At 42.6% G+C, this 19,038-nt stretch overlaps 1 protein-coding gene across 6 annotated transcripts in view; it reads right to left on the bottom strand.

Annotated features, from left to right (window-relative positions):
• Window positions 1-4,900: 4,900 nt before the first annotated feature.
• LOC117361221 (A-kinase anchor protein 17B-like) overlaps window positions 4,901-19,038 on the bottom strand; it is an 85,694-nt gene continuing 71,556 nt past the window's right edge. For 5 of the 6 annotated variants that reach the window (XM_033946267.1, XM_033946268.1, XM_033946266.1 and 2 more), the window contains 4 exons: window positions 17,792-18,561; window positions 15,384-15,511; window positions 11,039-11,282; window positions 4,901-7,666 (listed from right to left, as the gene is read on the bottom strand). In XM_033946267.1, the coding sequence (XP_033802158.1) occupies window positions 6,011-7,666; window positions 11,039-11,282; window positions 15,384-15,511; window positions 17,792-18,561 (2,798 nt within the window). In that variant the 3' untranslated portion in view covers window positions 4,901-6,010. The remainder of the gene's footprint in view (window positions 7,667-11,038; window positions 11,283-15,383; window positions 15,512-17,791; window positions 18,562-19,038) is intronic. The other variant, XM_033946271.1, reaches the window with a different exon arrangement.

A 19,038-nucleotide genomic window follows, 5' to 3' on the forward strand; every position in this document is an offset into this window, starting at 1 on the left:
CTGCCGCTGCGAAGGGCTTTGGAGGGGGAGCCAGCCAGACCGCGAGTGTGGGGACGTTGTAAGCGCGGATTGGTCAAGGAGCCGCCGCTGCTGCCGAGGCTTTGAAATTGCTCTCCCACCGTCACTCCCTCCCACCCCATCTCTGCCTCTGCCCCTGCCCAGGTTCAAAAGCAGGAGACATCTAGCACCCGTTAATCTAACGGGCTTAAACACTAGTAAATATATATTCCAACGCTGATTTCCAAACCACAATATTTTCACAAGAGGAGGTACTTCTGCCAGATCTGACAGCGGCCCTATTTCGCGTTCTGCTATAATCAAGGGCACTAGCCATCATCTTCTAAACATCGCAACAATCAGCACATAATCCAAACACGCCCCATTTCTGACTCACTGGTACTGTGGAATTCACGTCCAAAAGTCAGTGTTTAAATCCTTGCTCTACTGTTCTTGGCACCGCCTCACTTCCACTATCACTGTGCGTCATCACGTAGATTGAACTCCACAGCCAAAACAGCCCCCGATTACTTTATATCTTTTCTTTAACTCAAAACCAAACCAAGTATAACTTTCTTTCTTCATAATGTCCTCTTAGACACGGTGGACCATAACGTCATTAGTACCTTATGCTTCTTGATCTTCTAACATGGCATAATTTGAATACTGTTTCAGTATATTCTCATCTCAAAATAATCAGGGGCTGTTTTGGATGTGGAGTGCCTCCCTGGCGAACAACATACTCCATCGCAATAGCATTGTCCTCAATCCTTCACTTCACACTCCTCAGCAGCCTCCAAGAAGCAGCAATGATGCCAAGTTGATAGCCCTCTCCCTGGGAGGTTATGAATTTGGGGAGGCTTGGGCAGAGATTTGCTCAGATCGGTTGGTGTTAGATATAATTTAAGTAGGTTACATGTTCGAGTTCTTTCATCTGCAAAATCTATTTCTGGATTCTTCAGCCGGATGCCTGGAGAAGGTGCTGAGTCTGAGCAACAGTAAAGCAACTCTTGGACATTCAAGCCATAAAGCCCATACCAGATGGAGAATCGGGCATAGGCAGATACTCCACATATTCTATTTTATCGTGCCCAAAAGAGATTCAGAGGACTGGAGACTAATACCGGCCCTAAAGTCAGTCAATGCAGCTTTGAAAGTACCATGCTTCCGCATGGAGATCATTCGATTGGTCATTGCTTAAGTAGCACCAGGGGAATTTCTAGCCTTATTGGATCTAATGAAGGCTTAATTGCACATTCCTATCTTTCCCTCTCACAGGTGATACATGCAGTTTCACATACTGCAGAGACATTTTCAACTCTCAGCTTTCTCCTTTGGGCATGCAACAGTGCTACGAACATTCACCAAGGTGATGGTGACAGCAGCAGTGTACCTGCGCAAGGTGGGATTTCAAGTACACCCATATCTAGAGAACTGGCCCAGTCCAAGGCCGCGGGAGAGATTGCAGTGAACCAGGTCAGACAGATGGTACATATGGGCTGGATAATACATTTCCAGAAATGCCACCTGGAGACATCTCAATTTCTGGAGCATCTGGGAGTCTGATTCAACACCGTAGTGAGTCATGTGTTTCTTCCAGAGCAACACAAACAAAAGCTCAGATGACAGATTATGGAAATTTTAGATGGCAGACTCCCACAGTCAGAATACCACCGTTAATGTTAGGCTCAATGGTGGCGACTATAGAGGTAGTTCCTTGGGCAAAGGCACATTTATGCCCCCTACAGGATGTACTGTTGTCCAGATATGTATTGCCATATCTGTAGTTTACATCAGAAGTGGAAAGCAGTCTCTGATCTCAGTAAAAGCACACTTCACAAGAGGGGATGCAGCTTCTTGGGCAGAGTTGCGGGTCATACCATCAGAAGAGAGTTGTAGGGAAGCGACATGGTCCACCCTTCATACTTTCTCAGTTTTATAGGGTTGATGTACTGGCTCAGCAGGCTCATCTGTTCTGCCCAGGACTCTAAGGACTGCTTAGGTATGTCAGAACTGTTCAGGACCTCTACACCCTCTTGCACTGGAAAGAAAGATAAGGTTTTCACCTCGATAATCTTTCCTGTAGCCAGCTGTAGAGGTCCTTAAACTCTCCCTTCAGTATTCCTTGTGCCTGCTTATGATGCCAAGAATAGGGCTACAAAATAGTAGACACTTTGCCTCAGTTTGCATTTCCCTATCTAGCAGGGTTGCAGAGCAAAGAGGCTCCCTTCAAGAGCCGACTAAGATGAATATAAAATTTCTTAATTGGTGGTGCAGGTTGTACTCAGGTAGGTGGCTTGTTTGAGCCACCTTGTTTTTTTCCCCCCCATTTTCACGTTATCCTGTGTTTTAGGCATGTTACTTATAGAGCAGAACAGAGCGTTAGTTATTATTTGGGAAGCTTTCCCATATCCCTTCCTTCCTTTTTGATGCTATTAGGTTGCTTTGGTACAAACCGAGAGGCTACAGCACAGCTCACTGGGGAAGGAAGCAGAGCTAAATAAAATGATTGATGCCTTCTATACCCATCTACAAGAAAGATTATCGAGGTATAAACTTAATCTTTCTTTAGGCACTGCTAGGTGTGATTCTATAAACAGCACCTAACTTAAGATTGATGTGCTATGCATTGCATTCCTTGGCGCCTATGTTCTAGGCGCCGTTTATAGAATCAGGGGCATAGATTACAAAATACGCTAGTGTAGAGGCCTGCTTAAATTATCTAGGTACAGATATTATACCTGCTCTTAAGCAGGACTAAAATGTCTGCACCTGCAATGTTGATGCAATTTCTACCACATACGCTAGTTTTTTATACAGAGTATGTTCCTACTGACCTTCCTTATAAAATTACCCTCACAAAGGGCAATTCTACAACAAGGCTCTCAAGGGTGTGTGCAAATGTGTATAGTTAGCACTTACGTGCAGATGTGTTATTGTTTAAGGGCACATATAGATGTTATAGGCCCGGAATCAGTAAATGGCATCCAAATTTGGGTGCCAGGAAAAAAAAAAAATCAGCATGGAACACTATTCTGTAAAGAGTGCTCCAAAATGAGCACTCATTATAGAACAGCACCTATAGCCCATTTCTGTGCCCAAATTTGGGCACTAATATTTATGTCAGCTGAAACCTGGCATAAATTCCAACACCCAACTCTTATCCAACACCAAATCCCAAATATCAAAGAGGTAGTAAGCACTTTAATATACATAAAGGCCTAAGCCCTACCACTCCACCGCTATATATAACTTGAAAATGGGAAGAATTACGTGGATTTCATCACCGGCCTATACATATAGTCTTTATAGTCATAAGAACATAAGAAGTTGCCTCCGCTGAGGCAGACCATAGGTCCATCCTGCCCAGCGGTCCGCTCCCGCGGCGGCCCATTGCCTGAGTAGTGGTCTATACCTATCTATACCCTTCAATCCCTTTTTCTTCTAGGAATCTATCCAAACCTTCTTTGAAACCATTTAATGTTTTCTTGTCTACAACAGCCTCTGGAAGCGCGTTCCATGTATCCACCACCCTCTGAGTGAAAAAGAACTTCCTAGCGTTTGTTCTAAACCTGTCCCCTTTCAATTTCTCCGAATGCCCCCTTGTACTTGTGGTGCCCCACAATTTGAAAAATCTGTCCCTGTCTACTTTTTCTATGCCCTTCAGGATCTTGAAGGTTTCTATCATGTCTCCTCTAAGTCTCCGCTTTTCCAGGGAGAAAAGTCCCAACTGCTTCAATCTGTCGGTATATGGGAGATTTTCCATTCCCTTTATCAGTTTAGTTGCTCTTTTCTCTGTACTCCCTCAAGTACTGCCATGTCCTTCTTGAGGTACGGCGACCAGTACTGGACACAGTACTCCAGATGCGGCCGCACCATTGCATGATACAGCGGCATGATGACTTCCTTCGTCCTGGTCTAATACCCTTCTTAATGATACCCAACATTCTGTTTGCTTTCTTTGAGGCTGTGGCGCACTGCGCCGATGCCTTCAGTGTTGCGTCTACCATCACTCCCAGGTCTCTCTCCAGGTTGCTGACCCCTAGTGGTGTTCCCCCCATTTTGTATGTGAACATCGGGTTCTTTTTCCCCACGTGCATGACCTTGCATTTCCCTATGTTGAAGCTCATTTGCCATTTTTCGGCCCACTTTTCCAGCTGCGTTAGATCCTTTTGGAGATCTTCGCAGTCTTCCCTGGTTTGAGCCCTGCTGTATAGTTTGGTGTCATCTGCAAATTTAATGACCTCACACTTGGTTCCCACCTCTAGGTCGTTTATGTAGATATTGAACAGGAGCGGTCCTAGCACCGACCCCTGCGGAACTCCGCTCGTGACCCCTTTCCAGTCTGAGTAATGGCCCTTTACGCCAACCCTCTGCTTCCTGTTTGCCAGCCAGTTTTTAATCCATCGGTGGACCTCCCCTTGCACCCCGTGGTTCCATATCTTCTTAAGCAGTCTCTCGTGTGGTACCTTGTCGAAGGCTTTTTGGAAGTCAAGGTAAATGATGTCTATAGATTCCCCTTTATCCACCTGGCTGTTCACCCCCTCAAAGAAGTACAATAAGTTTGTGAGGCATGACCTGCCCTTGCAGAAGCCATGTTGACTCGGTTTTAGCTGCCCATTTTTTTCGGTGTGTTCACACATGCTGTCTTTAATCAGTGCCTCCATCATCTTTCCCGGGACCGAGGTCAGGCTCACCAGCCTGTAGTTTCCTGGGTCGCCCCTTGAGCCCTTCTTGAAGATGGGTGTAACATTTGCTATTTTCCAATCCTTTGGGATCTCTCCGGTTTTTAAGGATAGGTTGTATATCTGTCGAAGTGGCTCCGCTATTTCGTTTTTTAGTTCCTTGAGTACCCTTGGGTGAATGCCGTCCGGACCTGGCGATTTGTCGCTCTTTAGTCTGTTTATCTGCCTGAGTACATCTTCTTGGCTTACCTCTAAATTGACCAGCTTATCATCTTGGTCTCCTATTGCGATCTCCTCGAGTTCCGGAATGTTGGTTGTATTCTCCATCGTGAAGACTGACGTAATTCTTCCCGTTATCAAGTTATATACAGCGGTGGAGTGGTAGGGCTGAGGCCTTTATATATATTAAAGTGCTTATTATCTCTTTGATATTCGGGATTTGGTGTTGAACATTGTTGATAATATTCCAAATGAAATACATCATTATTTATAAACACCCAACGCTTGGCATTTGGGTGCAAAACTGGTGACATTCCATAACTCCATGAGCAAATTTTTGAATGCCCCTACCCTGCCCACACCCCCGTTGAGTGGCACACTAGAGGATTTAGGTACATGAGGTTACAAAATAGCACACAGGAAAATGCACACACAAAATCTAATTAATGCCAATTAACTGCAATAATTGATATCAATTTATTGCTAGTTAATGGCTTGTTAATTAATTTGTGCATGCATCTTCAATCTGCATGCAATTTGGGCACCATATATGAAATCCAGGGGATAGTACACAAATGCAAGGGATGTTCACCTGGGCGTGCCTCCCAGTTTACACACAGTACTTAATAGAATATTATTAGCTATGTGTGCCCTTGCTGCACCCTGGATCTATGGCTGGTGCATCCGCACATGTCTAAACATAAGGCACAATGATGCCAGGTTACACTAGGATTCTATAATGGAATCTGGGTGCTCAGATACTGTTATGTAACAGGCTCTCATCATGCAGGATAGGATTGCCTAAAAGGAGGCACTCACTTTCAGAACTCCCCCTAAGAGTGAAATTTAAAATGAACACGCAGAATATTTTCAGGATTGCTATTCTGCCCCTGTTTGAATGGCTTATATGTCCTTTTCAGCCCATTCCACTAACCCAGGTCATAATTCACCCAATCATTAAGAGCACTCAGAGATTCCCCCCCCCCCCAAAGGGCCCCTTTGGCAGGAAAGGGCTGCACAGAATTGTTATAGTGGTGTCAAGGGACAGATTCTTTAGTAAGTTACAAAAGGATTCTAATTTGAGAAATATATTATGAAAGCAGTTTTTCTTAAGTGCTATAAAAACAGTGGCCCTGGCGCAGAAACTCTCGAAAGCTTTTCGGACAGGAGCCTGAGGTCCTTTTTCCCACAGTGTGGTTTGGGCGATAACTCGGACTATGCTCAGAAGACTGCCGACAATTGGCTGGGTTTATGCAGTCATTTGTGTCCTCTTTGTTATACATGTATTCTGAGTCCCATAGATCCAGCACCCTGCTAGATATTCTGTACTGGGAAGGGGTCTTCTGGATTAAAGCAGCTTTGGATTTAAGTGTGGTTTTCTGCCACAGTGTGTTTCCCCACTCAGTCTCATGCCTACTAGATTCCAAATACTCTGGTTCAAAGCAGGGATCGTCTTCCCCCAAGTCCGTCGCTTGCTGACCTTTTTTCCTTTTCCTCGTGCATGTGGTGATTTCCCCCCCATCCTGGCTGGAACCAGACTCACTCTTTTGCTCCTCATGCCTGCAGGATTTCCTGAGCTGACACTGGCACGGATTTCTCCTTTCCTGATGTGGGAACCCAAAGGGGAGAATGAGATCTGGCAAATCATGCTTCCTGCTTTCCGGGTTTTGGGGGTATGGTCTACTTGGTTTTTCCATTTCTACACAAGCCCGATTTCGGACTGCTGGATTTTCCTTGCCTCTACAGCCACCTTTTCTCCTCCTTTCAGATCCACTCCTCTCCTCACTGAAGTATTCGGAGTCACTGCTGATCTCCTCCAGCACATCCCTCAGCTCATAGGCAGAGTTCATGCTCTCATAAGAGGGCTCAGGATTCCTTTTCCTGTGTGAGCCTTGACTGGGACTATGGCCCACGCTATGGCCAGGAGCCTGCCTTGGACTGCCACAGGATTCAGTGAATTCCTCTTGAGACCACTGCCTCTGAAATTCATTCTTGCTAAATCCTCTGGTACAAGGTTTGCTGTCAGAGTTTCTATCGGGTCTTCCAACTGTGAACTTCCAGTTTCTGTAGTCGTCCTCCTGTGGGGTGTAGTAGATGCCTTGAGCAGTCTTTCGCTCCACATTGAGCTGGGTGAAGTGCCGTTCATATGTGTTTTTCAACAGGACTCTGAAGCCCTTGCCGCTGTGGAAGACAACCCTCTGCCACCAGGATGAGCTCACAGTGTCACTGGGCTCTGGACAGATTCGTGCATAACTTGGACATTGGTAGTAATTCAGTAAATAGTGGATGAATTCATCTGTTTCGTATACTTTTGGCTTTTTGCCAGAGCTTGGCTCAGGTACCTTTCTGGGGTGAGATATATGGCATATATGATAATTTTCCCTATCAAAGAACTGTATCTCCTTGCAGTCTTGATTAAAGGTAATCTGTAGGGAGGTGCAGCCCAAGGAACCATTCTGCTTGTTCTTCTTCAGGGTCTCTTTCTTCACATGCTCCTTTGAAAGAGTCCTCAAGCTCTGGGAAGATGCCAGCATCTTGGTCTTATCTCCTCCTTCTTGCTTCTCACGTTTTCTTGACTTGCCTTTCCTGGGTAACTGGCATTTGGATTTTACTTCAGTATCCAACTCTTCATCAGGAGGAGGTGGTAAGATACCCTTTCTTTTCTGCTCATTTAACTCATTTAATACTATCTCACGACTGAGCTCATCTTCCATTTCAATGTCCAGCAGGAGCTCTTCATTCATTCTGTTCAATTCTACAAACTCCTTGAAGCAAACAAAAAAGCAGAGAAAGGTTTAGAATAAAATAGCATTCAGTTATCATAACAACCGCTGTAAGATAATGCATTCTCCACAATTTTAAAGCTTATTTTGCGATTCTTACATTACATTACATTAATGACTTCTTTTTTCTAGTGGGGCAGATATTGTGCATGTGTAACATTTTATACATAAATTCTCTACCTATCCCAGAGTTTAGAAGCCATATTGATGATTTACATATGTAGATACTGTGAATGTTGATTGGTTTGGCTGAAAGGTTATTTTAATTTCTGGCTATGTTTTTGGTTTAAGTGGAAGCCAAAAATTAGTCTTGTCTCTCTCCCCCCCCCCCCAAATAGGAATTACCCTTCCACCCAGCAAATTGCATTAAAAAAAGAGATTCGATTCTTACCTTGCTAATATCTTTTCTAGCAGATAGTTATATCATTCTGGAACTCTGCATTGTCAGTATTTACTCCACTTGCCTACTATCTCAGTAATGAGGTTGAGTTAAAACTGAGATTCTGATGTCACTCAGACGTTAAGAGTATGAAGCATAATCTATCAATATAACACACTGGGGAGAATGTTTGAGCTCCATAAATGTTTCTGATTTGTACGGTTATTTTGATGTTTTGATTGTTCAGTTATAATGTTTTACATGTATACTTTCAGAGTGGAACAGATTTGTAGTTCTGGGAGTCTACCCTTACACCTTCTTTTTTTGTGTTCCTATATAGGGCTATCGCCTGCTTTGGTACAAACTGAAGGGAGCAGCAGAGCCCTCTAAAGGAGGAGGAGTTGAAAACCTGGAATGGATTCCTTCTGCATGGCTCGTGAGCATTGGGAGAACACCCTACTGTCCATAATGACACACCTATTGCTCAAGAATATCAGATTTGCAGGTCAACCAATTGTTCTCTCTGGGCAAGCACAGTATGACATTTCACGTTCTGATTACTGACATTTGTTGAATGTGCAGATAGCACCTCAGTTAATGAATGTATGCAGAGCTGGAATCTGCAATATTTTGCATTTCTCTTTCAGATACATTTCTTGATGTATTACAAGTTTCGTAGTTTCTAGAACTCCAGAATGTACAGATCATGGGGTAAAAAGGTGACATGTATCACAATACTTCTAAAGAATACATACATTCCTTAAGAGGTACACCACCTCCCTTCCCCTTTCTGCAAATCCAAATGACTCTGAAGATACAGAGAAACTCAATGTGGGCTTGATAGGATGTACAGTATTTGGTATTTTTTTTTAATGATTACTATGTATTTCCCTTTTCTTTTACTTGTAACATTACCAATTTTTTTTTTTTTTTTAATATAGAGGAGCTAATACAGAAAGCTATCTTGAGTAGAAACTTTTGGTTACCGCAAGATATACACACATATTATTGGGCATATAACATACAAAGAGGCTCAGTGCAAATGTTAACTCATGCGCATGTACAGTGTAGTAAAATGAATGGATACTGAAGATATTGGGCATTCCTCTGCCATGCACAGAAGTAAACAGATGATTTTAATGTGCACACAACATAAGAAATTCACCACCAGGTCCAAGGCAATGTAGAAGGTTAATAGAGAGGATTTATTGCCAGTTTGGGGGACTTTTTTGTCAGCTGCTTTTTTTTCTGTGACCATACTCAATATCTGCAACTAAAAGACAAAGCAGGAGGTACATGTATGTCCAGAGTCAACACACATCTGTGCATGACCTGGAAGTTTTGCAAGGTGAATATTTATGCACAGAACATTCCAGTTGCATAGTAACATAGTAAATGACGGCAGATAAGTTCATGCGCAGATGTGTGCTGGCACTTTCATTTTCTTCGAACATGCACACTGCAAAGGTACTGCAGTAAGGGCAGCTTTCCCTGATTATCATGTAAGTTTTGTGTACTTTGAATTTGCATAACTGGGGAATATTTTCTCATTACTTTTGTGATGCTGCCTAGCTTTCCACATTGACCCCAGAGATCCATGATACAGACACATGCCAAAGGCTGAGTGTACAGCTTCTATCTGGAAATTAATGAGAAAATATTCCCTAACAATTCTGTAAACTAATGAGATGCAAATTCAAAGCATGCAAATTTGGACGCATGCATACAAAGGTTCTGTGGTAAGGGTGGATTCACTGTGCACTGATTTGAAGAAAATGAAACGCTGGCATTCATCTGCACATAAATATTAGCTTCACAAACTTCTTGTGCATAAAATATATGTGCAAGACATCAATCTGATTCATGCGCTGATGTGTCCTGGTACTTTTGTTTTCTTCAGACACGTATACAGAACTGTTACCTCCTGTTCTGTCTTTTAAAATGTCAGGTATTTGCTAAAAATAAAAAATCCTCTCAGCTAATCCTTTTATAATGTCTTGGACCCAGCAGTGAAAGTTTTCACATTGTGGGTGGTCGCCGCATCTGGAGAGAGATGTGGCAGAGTTGGAGGTGATGCAAAGAGGAGCGATGAGGGTGGTGGAGGGGATGGGATGGCTTCCCTATGAGGAGGGGCTAGAGTGGATAGAGCTTTTTGATTTGGAGAGGAGACAGCTTAGGGGACATGTGATGGAAGTTTGTGGAATGGAACAGGTGGATGTGAACTGCTTGTTTGTTCTTTCCAAGAGCACTAGGGCTGGGGGATATGAAGTGAAGCTGCTGAGTAGTGGATTTGGAGCAAATCAGAAAAAATATTTCTGTGCGCAGCATGCAATTAAACTCTGAAATTCAATGCCAGAGAATGTTGTGAAAGCAGTTAGCTTAGCAGAGTTCAAAAAATGTTTGCATAATTTCCTAAAAGTCCATAAGTCTTTATTAAGATGGATTTGGGAAAATCTACTGCTTATTCCTAGGATAAAACAGCATAAAATCTCACCTATTGCACTGGAAAATCTGTTTTTTCTCTTTGGGGTCTTTCCAGGTACTTGTGACCTGGGTTGGCCACGGGGCTTAATGGACCTTTGGTCTGTCCCACTATGACAACTTTTATGTTCTTATATTTATGTACTTCCATGGATTGTGGAGGAATACTAATAGCTTCAATTCACTTTAATATACTGTGTGCCCATGTATATCATGCAAATAAAGTTATGTACTGAACCCCCGTTGTGCATTGTACGCCAAGTAACATGTGCATATACCTCACAATAGCCCTTATGGTAGTTTTCTGTACTGGCCCTAAAATAAAGACAATTCCTTACACTGGTTCTGGGAAGAGGCCAAGTGTATTAAAAAGAAAAGAACTAATGATTAGAATTCATTCTGTGCACCTGGATTTATTTGGATAAGATGTAGCACACCTTCATAAAACAAAGGCAATAATGGCGGTAATAAGTCATTAGAAATAATATTCTTACTTTTATTTGGGCTAATAGCAACGTAAGAAGCCTTAGAGAGGCCACTCTTCTCTGAGCAAGCAAAAGCTTCCGGGCTTCCCATTCCTCTGATTCATCGAGCCACTGCTCATCCTCTGCTTTCACTTCTTGTGACACTTTCAACTGTTTTTCTTGGCGCTCCTTCTGTCTCTGTCGTTGCTCTTTCTTCTTGAGTCGTGCCTTTCTTTTTCTTGCTTGGGCTTTTTTTTCTTCATATTTTCTTTTTCTAACCAAACAAATTGGAGTTTTATTTTACATTTTCAACCTCTGGCCCTGGGAGTCGAAATTCTACAGTGCACACAGCAACAAGCACGACTTTTCAGACACTTTATCAGGGAGGTTAAACACCATTATCGCATCCCCATGCAACACGCAGACAGGTAGGGACATAGACCACCTAATATTCAAAGTGGAGAGGCTCCTGGTTGTTTAAAACATTTTTCCAAAGCTGCTGAATATCTGTGGTTTGTGACCATGCTGAAATTAACAAACTTGTGGGCATTCCAGGGGTTGAGTCGGCACTTATGCAGTTAGGACCGCTCACACCCCCACCCTGAAGGACCGCTCGCACCCCCACCCTGAAGGACCGCTCGCACCCCCACCCTGAAGGACCGCTCGGGGTGGGGCATCAGGCTTTCAGGGTGGGGACAGGACTTCAAGGGGGGACAGGAATTCAAGGAGGTTTTAATTCATGGAGCAGCATGTGCGTTTAACGCGTGTGCGCGCTATATATTAATTTCTTTACATAAATTTTGGTTTCCCGCACGTTATACCCGTGTGCGCGTTTTACACGGGTGTGCAGTATATTCGTGAAAATACGGTAATTCTATAAAATTGGCATTAGCATTTATACACCAGTTATACGCATAAATGATCAGAATACTGGCATGTAAGTGAATGTGCCTAAGTGCTAACTCCACGCATATCGCCAATAATGTAGAGCCTTCAGGTGGGTGTTCACAGAGGTGGAGTCTGAGTGGAATGAGGGCGGGGCACAAAGTTAAGCACATGAAGGCAATTTATAAAGGACACTAAACATCAGGTGCCTGAAATCTGTGTGCAAAGATGGTATTCTGTAACAGCATCTGGGTGCCCAGATTCCATTGTAGAAGACAGCCTATGTTGACTTTTGGGCACCTACATTTACACCATGTAAAAGTCAGGTGTAAATGTTGGCACCCAGCAGCGCAACTTACAGGGTTCCTTTCCCCACCACATGCATGCCAACAGACATCATAGAGGGACTGGCCTATCAAGCTGCTGACCTCAGTCTGTTTCTCCATGCACAAAAAGACATCCAAAATTTGCAAAAAAAAATATACAGAGCAGATCAAAACACTCTTCCCAGCTTGCATGCACAAGAAAAAACTGAAGGGGGCAGCAGAGCCCTCTAGTGAAGGAGGAGGGATTCAAAAACTGGAGGAGTGGATTCCTTCTACACGGCTTGCAAGCATGGGGATATTTCCCGTCCATTCAGAATGATAAATCTATTGCACTAGAAGACTGCTTAAAACACCAATAGGCGCAATCCACACATGGCAGTTAGGCAACATTTATAGAATTAACTGACTCTCTACATTTGCTCCCAGAATATGAATAGACTTATCCCATCTAAATAAAGGATTATATTCAATAGGGGAAAATTCAAAATTCCATAATCTAGGAGATTCGACTGGAAGAAATTTAGTTTTACTTTTAAAGTTTCAAGTTTCAAGTTTATTTAAATTTGATAAATCGCTTATTACATACTAAGCGAGTAACAGTAAAATATAAGATAGATCTAGAGTGCGTTGTACAGCTTTAAAAGGGGATAAAAACAGACTGACAAAACAGACTCAGATACATAAGGGAAGGGAAAAGAAAGGGAGGAAGTTACAATATTACTGTTATTCAAATGAGGAGAAAGGAAAAGCAAAATAGGGAGAGAACATGAGGAGTGGGTTTAAGATTATTGAAAATGAATTGTTTAAAGATTAAATGCGTCTTTAAAGAGAAAAGTTTTTAGATTAGTTTTAAATCTGCTAAGATCTTTAACTTCTCTTCCAGGTTAAAGGGGCCATTACTGAATATATATCATGACGTCTGGTTCCAATAATCTTCAAAGAAGGAACCATAAGCAACCCCTGAGTTGTGGATCGGAGAGAACGTGTCGTGTTGTATGGGATTAGTAACCGATCTATAAATTGAGGTTCGTTGGTAGATAGTGTTTTAAATACTAAGAGCAATATTTTATAAGTTATACGTTGATTAATGGGAAGCCAATGTGAGTCTATTAAAAAGGGAGTTACATGGTCAAATTTTTTTCCATTGTGAATAATTTTAATTGCAGTGTTTTGAATTATTTGTAAACGTTTTTTTTCCTTTTGAGTGATGTTTAACAATAGCGAGTTGCAATAATCAAGCTTAGCGATGACAAGTGAATGTATTAAAATATTTAAAGATTTGGGTTCTAGAAACTTGGACAGAGAACGAATCAAACGCAAACGGTAGAAGCAACATTTGTCTACATTACTGATGTGATCGTGATAAGAAAGTTTGTCATCGATAATAACCCCGAGTATCTTCAGTGATGATACTAGACTTATAATTGTGTTGTCAATTAAAAATGGAGCCGATAGTTTTAACCCCTGTTTCGTTGGGAAGAGTAGAGCCTTAGTTTCACCACCCATCTTCCCACAACATCCAAACACTCTTACAAACATATTCATCTCAGGACTTCTCTCTAGGCCATGGCAAGACAAATGTAATGTCATCAGCATTAGCAACATGGATTTGTCCCCGTCTCCACCCCATCTCCGTTGCCCTATCTCTGCAAACTCTGTCTAATCCCATCCGCACAAGCCTTGAATAGTTATGATTTTATATTGAAACCATTTTTATTAAAGTATAAAAAGAAACAATATTCTATACAACTGTCATTTTATAAATCACAAATACAGAACAAAGATCAACAAAACCCTGCCTCCCTTCTCCCTTCAAAATATCCCCTCCACTATCGAGAAACCTGAACAAACCAAATTACTACAGAATGCTACATTAAAAAAAAAAATAAAAAAAAATCACGCTAACAGAATACCTCGGTCACACACGCACAAAAAACACAAATATCAAATCCATAATAGCTGATCAAAAATTATAAACATACAGTAAATTAAACCAATATCCCAAGCCCTTGCATGTAACCAGAAGTTATATAAGGAGGGATTCAGTCGAAAGAAGGCCCTGGAACAGGCCTGTGAACTTTTTTCTTCCATCGCTGAAGCTCTTAAGGTACTGAAAGGTGCTGGGCGGGAGGGGAGGTGGGGAGAGAGGCAAAGAGGGGTCAACACACGGTAATCACTTTTTTTTTTTTTTAACCATAGCAACAAGGCTTTTAACTACTCCTGTGGGGCAGTAAAAAGCTTTGCTCCTGCATCCACGGTAAACTTGCTGGTTTCCCCGTTCCCAGAGATCACATCAGAACATTAAATAAAAACGACAAAACGGTGATCCTTGAGGTACCCCACAATAGTCTGCTAGAGCCCCTGTCATTTTCACTGCATAAGTTCATAATTACAAAAATCATTTAAACCAACTTAAAATTTTATTTTGACTACCAAGCTCTTGAGTACTACTTGATGATCAACTAAATTAAAATTGCTAGCTAAATCAAATTGGATTATCACAGAATTATATCCCCGATTCAACAACTGGTGTTCTGCTAACACATTGTGCCAACACCGTTTCCATATTCCTCATTCTGTCTCTGTACATTCACCCTTGTCCTTCTGAATTCCTTCTACTTATCATTAGTCTGTCTGTTTCCTCTTTCCACAGGACTCCCTACCCTCGATGCCTTTGCTTTGTTTTTTTTAGTCTACTTCTTCCCTACTGAACTGCTCATGTGATCATTTTCCCAAAAGCTCTCTTGGTACAGGTTTCTTTCACATTGGCCATCAGAATTACTTAAAGACAGCAAATGACTATTCACAGGGTCAATTGCAATACTCCAAATTATGTACTAGGTTGTTCTTCACACTCAAGAGGAAAGCTTTAAAACTGACCCTAGTGAGATGGCAGGGGATATTGGTAGGATTGGAATATCATACTACACACTAGAACAGACATGGGCAACTCCGGTCCTCAAGTGCATACAAATAGATCTCATGCATATTCATTGGGGAAATCCTGAAAACCCGATTGGATTCCGGCCCTCGAGGACCAGAGTTGCCACCCCTGCACTAGAACCTCTAATTACCAGCTTCTCTAGAAGGGACAACAGGCCTTACCTAGAAGTCCATATTGCACTGAATGAATAGGAAGCCACTTTTGTTAAGGAGCTGCTTACCTTTCTGCTGCTTCCTCCTCTTCCTTTTCCAGTTTTCTTTGCTGTTCCAGTTCTTGCAGTTTCTGTCTTTCCAGATTTCTTTTCTTTATGGCTTCTTCGCTGAAATGTTTGGTAGCATCGAAGGTCACCTGTAGAACAAATTAGTTTCACCAACCACATACTGGTTAAGCTGAGCTTCTCTGCAAGTCTCACAGATAAACAGACTAAAACATTTTTCAACTACCTGAGAATTAAGTGACCCGATTCCAGCTGAACCATGATGTGCTGTTCCTGGCCCCAAACAGGGATCAGGAACGCACCTGTGGACTAATGAAGAAAACTAGGGCAGACTCAGCTGGTTAGGACCATCATATCGTGCTGCCAACGTCATGTACCACTACAAACCCAACATCCAAGGACAGAACTTTTCAAAACATATCTATCTGCATAGGTATTTTGTCTGGCTAGGTGATGTAATGACTGATACTTTGCAGCATATATGGGGATTAAGGTGATCCTTTTTTATTACGTGTTTGCATTTTGCTTTAATTATGTGATGTTTTGAGCTTGATTTATGTATGTAGTTTGGAACCTGCTTTGGTATAAATGGGCTATAACAGTTTACTTCATTTGATATACCACCCTTCAAATTAACATCAGAATAGTGAATGAACTGACGACGACTAACTAACTAAACAAACCCTATGACAGTCAAATTGCAGATTCAAAGCCTCAAAGCTTCTTTCAGACCCCACTGATGGCTTTTATGTACTAAAGATCTCCTAGGCCTTCACAGATCAAACAGAGCTAATACTTAGAATCTGGAGGTAAAAAAGGATAACATTGAACATGCTCCAAGGAAGGATGTATAGTATCAATAAGACACTAGATAATGTTGCTTCCTTTCCTTATTGGGTTTCAAGCTCTGTTGGTCATTGGGGAACTTTTTCCTAAATAGCCCTTGTGTTAAAAAGGTTTACATCTGCTCTAAACAGTCTTCACACGCTGCTTCGGGCCCTTCTACTGCCCTGATTTGCTCCGGACGTGCCAGAGTAAATCAGGGCAGTAGAAAGACCCGAAGCAGCGTGTGAAGACTGATGCACACGCTGCTTGAATCGCCATGTGTAGTCGGGCACGCGGGAAGGGAAGGGAAGGGGGGGGCGGCAAAGGACTCGGGCCCGCGTTTGTAGTCGCGACTGTGGGAAGGGAAAGGGGATAGAGGAAACGCTAATGCTGCTGCACAGGGAACTGGTGTGGGGGGAGGGAAATGGAAGGGGAAGGGAATGCTGCTTTGGACAGACAGACAGAGGGAGGAAGGGAGATAGAAAGACAAGAAGAAAGACACAGGGGCAGGTGCACAGGGAACTGGTGTGGGGGGAGGAAAATGGAGGAGGAGGGAATGCTGCTTCGGACAGACAGACAGAGGGAGGAAGAGAGACAGAAAGAAAAGAAGAAAGACACAGGGGCAGGGAGATATACAGAAAGACAAACAGACAAAGGGGGCCAGGGACAGAGACAGACAGAAAGAAAGACAGCGGGAGTCGCGTCAGGAGGGGTGCGGGATGGTAGTGGACAGCCAAGGAAAAAGAAAGACAGAAAGAAAGAAAGACAGAAATACAGAAAGCGGCTAAGGAGAGAGAGAGAAAGAAATAAAGACAGACACACACACATATATTCTAGCACCCGTTAATGTAACGGGCTATAAGACTAGTGATTGAATAAAATATATCAAAAGATGAATCTGATGTCCCTTGTCCCTTCACTTTTTCTGTTTTAGTCCACATCAGCCTAAAATATTTTAGCTGTAATTTCAAATTACTGTTACCCTAGTCCTAGTTCTAAATATATCCTACAGTAAATGACCTTGATTCACCTAAAATTTATTTTTCTTGAAAGCCGTTTGACAGCTTTCTGAAATTATAGTCTCATTGCAAGCATTTGGTGGTTTCCTTTAAAGTTGTATCCAGTAGACTTGACCATATCATAAAATTTGTAGCTCTACCATTGTGAGATCATTTCTAGGATCTCAACAAAATGGATACTGTTTTTGTAGACTGGGGAGTGGGAATCCGGTGAAGAGGCAGAGCTTAATAGGCCAAATCAAATTATTTTTCCCCTGAATTGGGCTGCACTACTCCTCTTAGATCAGATGTGACCTGCTCTGGGGTATCCTGAGTGTTCTATAGGTGAGTTGGGAGTTCACTGGCTGTACATTTGTGCGAAAGATTTGCATTGTAAAGGAGTAAGTGAGGCAACCTAAGATTATTATGTACCTAATTTCTACTCATAAACTTGAAACCAGAGCAGACATACTTTACAGAATCATGATTTTTGTCTCTGTTTCCCTCTCTCTCAACCATCTCCCTTTCAAAAGGTTGTTTCAACACTTGCACATTCATAATTGAAGATGAATAGGGCAATGGTATTACCTTCATATTACATGCTAGAGCTTTCCCATCTTCCCCTTGATACATCAGCTTCATTCCTCTGAGAGCTTCCATGGCTTTAACAAAATCTGCATGATCTTCATACTGGATGAAAGCTGCAAAGGTCTGGATGCCCCCCAAAGAGTTCCCGCTGGCATTTTCCTCTCTGTAAGGATCCAGCATGGGGATATCTGTGTTCTTTACCTTCCCGAAACTTTCAAACACTATCTGAAGGACAGCTTCGTTGGGTTTCTCACTATTTGTGCCCTTTAAGGCAAACCATTTGCACGGCAGCCCTTCTAAGTAGATACTGTCAGGGAGAAAAGTTGAACTTTGTTCAGGAATCTCCTCATTTGTTGTCTCCTTTGAGAAGGCTTCCCAGTCTTGTGGGGTTGGAAAATCAACACACGCTTCAGTAGTCTCCACGTGCAAACCATCAAGAAAGCCATTTATTTTTATGACTGTTCCATGCAGTTTTTCCTGTAGAGTCTGCGCTAAATGCTTTGTTTCTGCTTCACCTTCAATTCGGACAAATTCTTTTGTGCTCTTTGAAACCCGAAGAGAGCTAAATTGGTCTGGAGAAATCATGGTTTTAAGTTGGTCTAGAATGTCCCAGTTAGAAAATGACCTGCCTGGTTCTTTGCAGTCTGGAAGCATCACGTTGATGATCAGCCTTGCCACAGGTGTAAGATACAGGGACTGAGACGTACACAATTCTACTGCTTCAGAGTTATCGTAAACTATAGTGACTGTCATAGTGGTATCCAACTCCTCTGAAAAACATGCACAAATGTATTCAGATTATCTGAAGCCAAAACACACACTGCTAGAACAGGTGTCAGGTCAAAAGCGCGCCGGGACAAAGGCGCGCCCAGACAATTGAGCGCAGCGCGGAGGCGCGCGCCACAGAAAATTACTGTTTTTACGGCTCCGACGGGGGTGTGTGTGGGGGGGAACCCCCCCACTTTACTTAATAGAGATCACGCCGCGTTGTGGGGGGTTGAAACCCCCCACATTTTACTGAAAACTTCACTTTTTCCCTGTTTTTAGGGAAAAAGTTAAGTTTACAGTAAAATGTGGAGGGTTACAACCCCCAACCCCCCCCCAACGCCGGCGCAATCTCTATTAAGTAAACTGGCTCCCCAACAAAACCCCCCGTCAGAGCCCCTAAAAACTGTAATTTTCTTCGGCGCGCGCCTCCGTCTTGTGCTCAGTTGTCGGTGCGCGCCTTTGTCTTTCGCGGGGTTGTC

Source organism: Geotrypetes seraphini, chromosome 5 (genome assembly GCF_902459505.1).
Source record: "Geotrypetes seraphini chromosome 5, aGeoSer1.1, whole genome shotgun sequence".
In the NCBI taxonomy this organism is placed as follows: Eukaryota; Metazoa; Chordata; class Amphibia; order Gymnophiona; family Dermophiidae; genus Geotrypetes; species Geotrypetes seraphini.